This window comes from Vicia villosa, linkage group LG5, assembly GCF_029867415.1.
Source record: "Vicia villosa cultivar HV-30 ecotype Madison, WI linkage group LG5, Vvil1.0, whole genome shotgun sequence".
Lineage (NCBI taxonomy): Eukaryota > Viridiplantae > Streptophyta > Magnoliopsida > Fabales > Fabaceae > Vicia > Vicia villosa.
Window position 1 is genome coordinate 145,394,573 of NC_081184.1, and position 5,827 is coordinate 145,400,399.

At 36.6% G+C, this 5,827-nt stretch overlaps 1 protein-coding gene across 1 annotated transcript; it reads right to left on the reverse strand.

The window, feature by feature from the left end:
• Positions 1 to 655: 655 nt before the first annotated feature.
• LOC131605667 (protein FAR1-RELATED SEQUENCE 5-like) lies at positions 656 to 1,360 on the reverse strand. Its single transcript, XM_058877999.1, has one exon. It carries the CDS (start codon positions 1,358 to 1,360, stop codon positions 656 to 658), a length of 705 nt encoding a protein of 234 aa, XP_058733982.1.
• Positions 1,361 to 5,827: the final 4,467 nt, after the last annotated feature.

Genomic DNA, 5,827 nt, shown 5'->3' on the forward strand with positions numbered 1-5,827 from the left:
AGGTGCCTAAGAGTTTAAGGGGTGCATTGAGATTTTCTCTAATTTTATTACATGTATTTTTAAAATTTATCATTATGTTAAATTCAAAAATTCCCCTGAGTGAATTCGGAGATGCATCTTCGAACGCACCAAATACCATTTTTTACCAAAATTTAGTTCGATCCGGCACGGGATATGTTGTAAATCAATTGCGAGTAGAGAGTTAAACCCTTAAACTGGTATTTCACAACCGTCTTGCTCCGACCAAACGATGTTTGAATTTCATTATGTTAATTTTGGAGCATTTGATTCACGGTGTCCCATCCCCTACACAAATCCCTCTTGCTATCACCTAACTATCTCTTCAACGCTGCATGTGCGGATTCAACTCGGTTAGTTGTTGTAGTGCAACCAAAATGTCTAACTCGGTCCGTCCAAGCACAAACAACTTTTTTCTTTTACTTTTCCAAGGATAATACTTTCGACGTAATTAAGAAAAGTGTTCAATCCGACACACAATGACCGGAATTAGACCAGTTTCTCGGTATTTAAGTCTTCGGAACATGCATCTAAAATCTCCTTCCATGCAGCCATTATCTTGTCGACCACAACACCGACTTTGATGATGTTTTCGTTGTCATCCTTTATTTCTTTCGTGCCAATCGCAAGTTTAAGCTTAGATCTCACATTTGAGCTTATATGATACCGACAAAGTATCCTGGTCGGTAACGATGACTCTAGGCATATTATTTTGATCAACCAATAAAGTCTTACATATTCCCAAAGCCCATGTAAAGTTGTCTTCTTTCTCACATTCCAAAAAAGCAAATCCAACCGAATATGTCTTGTCCATGGAGGTCATACCAATAATTTCTAGAAGCGGAAACCTATACTTGTTGGTTTTGTACGTCGAATCAATTACAAGGACGGTTGGAAATGCGTTGAGCATCTTAATACTTTTGGGATGAGTCCAAAATATGTCACGAACGGTAACATTGTCCTCACAAGTTCTGAAGCTTGAAACATATTGGTTATCACCCAAAAGTTTCAAAAGGTGTTGTATTTCGGACCTCAGACCCATTTTCTCAACTTTAAGATTGTAATGTTCATTGCATACCTGTTTGATATTTGAAACAATATTTAGTTTTTTCCGCTTCAAATCGGCAAGTATGTTTCTCGGCGCAACTTTGATTATCGATAATTCTGAAATAACATCCTTCTCTTGGCGGGACAGCCGACACGCAATTGGATGCCCGTGTAGCTTAGTTTCCAATGTGTGATTATGAAGTCCACAAATGACGCTAAAACGCCACAAATCGTTAATTCTACAAGATACACGCAACTTAAACAGGCACGCACACTTTTTTCGATCCCGTGTCATCGTGTTTTAACTTCCGGTTTGTTGGAATATACTTCCCACCCTTCTTGCAATTCAACACAACAAAAGCTTGCCTTTTACTAGTGCCATTGTCAGACCATTAATATCACAATGCTAAATCCAAGTTTACTAGCTTCATTTCGGACCCAATCTATCAAATGTTCACGACAAGTGAAAGTCATATCATTTGTAAATTGTGGTCGAACATCCACCGCAACGACAATCGTTTTAACATCGTTAATCGTCTCTTTAGGCTTAGCATCTACGTTGACCTCTTTCGGGACTACTAATTCATCACCGACAATGTTGTCCGGATGCACCATACCTAACATATGTATAAAACATATTTTTTTAAATTCTGAAAAAGAGCTTATTTCAGAAGTGCACTTCTGAAAATTGTTAGGTGGTGTATTTCGGAAGTGCATTTCCGAACTGACGCAGTTTCTTCAACAACAAATCAGCATCAATGCAGTGGAATAAGAGATGAAATAAGGACATTTTACCTCAAATCGTAGCTTTCTATGCTCTCTTTGGTATGATGAACCACTCGAAACTTGATTTGGAGAAGAAAAATGGATTGAAAATGATTGAGGTTTTGAAGACAGTTTGAGTTTTGTTTGGAGGAAAATGAGTGAAATAGTGAAGGAGGAAAATGGTATATGAAGGGTTTTTTCGGAGATGCATCTCCGAAAAAACACCTGACATTTTAAATCCGACGTTTAAATTGGAAAATATGTGATTTCAGAGATGTATGTCTGAAAACACCTAAAATGGGTGATTTCAGAGATGTATATCCAAAATAATTGAAAATTTGAAAATGCCTTCAGAGATACATCTCCGAAGAATATTTTAGGGTTTTCAGCAGGGATTTTTCCCCACATAGATGTACAACTACCCACTTAAACTTTTTTTCTTTTAACGCAACCTTTTATGAATCTCCCTTTTATTTGACACATTTTATTTTAGGTCCATGCATTTACTAATTGGCTATGCCGGTATACCTTTGTTCAAATTCAGACCGTAAATTAGTTTTGAAATTTAAAACTTGAAGACAAATAACCAATATTTTATATTTGCTCGGTAGGAATGACAACAGGTCGGTCAGATGCGAGTTTCACACTACCCAAACCCGCATTCAAAATCGGCACCCGAACTCGAACCCAAACCCAAATATTGTTCGAGTGGCAAAATAACACCCACGCCCACATCCGTTGGGTTCAGGTTTTTTCACCCAAACCCGAACCCACAACAAAATACATAAAATATATTTTTTCTACTATTTTCCTACAACTTTCCAATATATATATATATATATATATATATATATATATATATATATATATATATATATATATATATATATATATATATATATATGTATATATATATATATAAGCGGGTGTGATTTCGGGTGCGGGTTTCACACTACCCAAACCCGCACCCGAAGTATCGGGTGGCACCCGAATCCAAACCTAGTCAATTTGAATTTTCACCCGTTGACTCGGGTTCAGATGCGGATGAGCCTCGCGAGTGTGGATTTGTTGCTTGTCATCCCTATTGGTCGGTTTCCCTTTTATGAAAAACTAGTTAGATTGGATTGCATTTTAAATTGATTTTTTTTCAAAAATAGATAAACTAAATGATATGCAAAAATTTTAATATTTAATTATTTTTATTAGTCTTAGGTTAATTAATTATTCATGTATACTTAATTTTTTTAATATTATTTATTAATTTAACTTATTAATTTATTTATTTATAATATTTTATTTATTTTAATATATTTTAAATTTTAAATTTTTAATATACTATATATCATCTATTACTTCATATCCACAATTTCATAATATTAGTACAATATTAATATTAATAAAAAGCTATAACTTATAATTTAGATATTTAAAACCGATCTAAATCAAATTGAATGAAATTATATCAAATCAAATCATTTTTTTTTAAAATTATTTATTCAAAATTTAGGGTGTGTTTGTTTCAAGTTACCAAATATCATTCCTTGGAATCTTATTCTCAGGATTATTATTCCTAGGAATAATATTCCCCTGTAAGTGTTTGGTCAAAAGTTTAAAATTCCCAAAAATGTTTATAATATTTTTTTGGAGCAAAGAAATGAATTTATTTATTCCAAAAACATTGAAGTACAAAACCGATCCAAGGATCCAGGTTATCTATAAGGACTAAAGAAGACCAAGGCTACAAGCCATTACAGTACACACTTAATTTTCTATCATTCTCAATTCTAACTTTAATCATATCTATAATATGTTTGCTGCACAATCGGTCAACACACTCTCCTTGAAAAATATTCCTTTGCTGCCAAATGCTATACACACTCTCAGTAATTGCAATTCTCATGAGCCTTGCTCTACTACTCTTGCCTTGTAACTGAGTACAAACCCAAGGCAGTTCAACATGCCATTCCATAGGGTCATGATAGATCTTCATCCAATTTAGGACCTGCACCAATAAGTTCCTAGTTCGAGTACACTGAAAAAATAAATGGTTGCAGTCTTCAGTCAGCCCACAGTATACACACTTGCCATCAGTGATAATTCCAATCTTCCTAAGCCTATCTTTCGTAGGTAAACACTGTTGACATGCCAACCACATGATAAACAAAGCTCTTGGTCTAGCTCTGTTATCATACATCACATTCTTCCAAAAAACACCAGGTTTCGCGCCCCTGAGCCTCTGATACAGTCTACTAGTTACAAATTTCCCTGCAGCCTCGAAATCTGCCCACACACTGGAATGTACAACCAAATCTCTGTATTTAAAAATAGCCTTCAGAATCCATGAGCTGTCGGCCTTTGCTGGAAGGTATTAACATCATTGCCCTTGAGGTAGAAAAGATGGATCCATCTTATCCACAAAATGTCTTTTTTACTAGCAATGTTCCATAGCATCTTGCACATAGTAGTTCTATTCCACACCACAAGATTCATAAGGTTCAATCCACCTGCAGAAAAAGGTTCACATGTGTGTTCCCATGAAACAAGGGCTTTTCTGGAGACATTCTCCTTACCTGTCCAGAGGAAGCTCCTGCATAAGCTTTCAATATGTCTGATGACTTTCTTTGGGAGAGGAAAGATTTGCATCCAATAGTTTGCAATTGCAAACAACACACTCCTAATCAATTGGAGTCTTCCTGCATAAGAGAGTAGCCTAGTACTCCAATGATTCAGTCTCCCCACCATCCTATCTATCAAAGGCTGACACATATTGATAGTGAGCTTTTTACTTGCTAGAGGTACCCCTAGGTACTTAAAAGGCATACTCCCAGTCACAAATCCAGTCTCTTGTTGAATCTGGGTCTGCTCATCCACATTCCCACCCCCAAAGTACACTTTGCACTTGGGGGGGCTAGCATAAAGACCTGTTGCAGCAGAAAAATCCCTAAACTTTGACATCAAAAGCTTCACAGAATTACCATCACCCTTTACAAACAACAACAAGTCATCAGCAAAGCACAGATTAATAATTTTGAGTTTAGCACACTTAGGGTGGAATTTAAACCCAGGGTTGAGGGTTAGAGTTTGTAAAACCCTGTGGAGGTACTCCATAATCAACACAAAGAGTAGAGGAGAGATGGGGTCTCCTTGCCTCAAACCTCTCCTTGCTTGAAGGATCCTTGAGGGACTACCATTTATGGAGAATCTGTATGAAACATTCCTAACACAAGCCATAGTCCAATTCACAAAGATATGAGGAAATCCTAGTTCAATCATGACTTGTTGAAGGGCATCCCACTCAACAGTGTCATAAGCTTTTTGAATGTCCATCTGAATCATGCACCTGGGAGAAAGATTCCTTCTATTGTATCCTCTAACCAGTTCTTGAGCCAGCATAATGTTATCATGTATGTCCTTGCCAGGTACAAAAGCAGATTGGCTATCATCTACAACTGTGCCTATAACCCCTCCCAATCTATTAGTAAGTATCTTAGAAATCACTTTGTAAATGGTAGTGCAGCAAGAAATAGGCCTCATGTCCTTAACAGTTCTTGCCTCTGAGGATTTAGGTATCAAAGTGATAAGAGAGCAGTTTACAGCTTTATGCATCTTACTGGTTCTAAAAAACTCATGGACAGCTGCTAATACATCATTTTTAATAATATGCCAGGACTGTTTAAAGAAAAAAGCATTGAAACCATCAATACCTGGTGCTTTATTATTCCCAATACTCTGCACAGCATTCCAAACTTCTTTCTCAGAGATAGGACTGATAAGCATTTGGGCTTTCTCTCTAGGCAGCATCTTCCCTCTTCTAATTGCAGTGATATCCACCCATTTGATTGTGGTAGCCTTGGTCCCTACTAATGCAGTGTAGAACTCAAGGATCTCATCTTCAATCTGCTCATGTGTAGTCAGCCTTCTCCCATCCATAGCAATAAGAGAGTACGGTCCTTTTTGTTTGTTCTTCTCCTTCACCAATGCATGAAAGTATGCATTG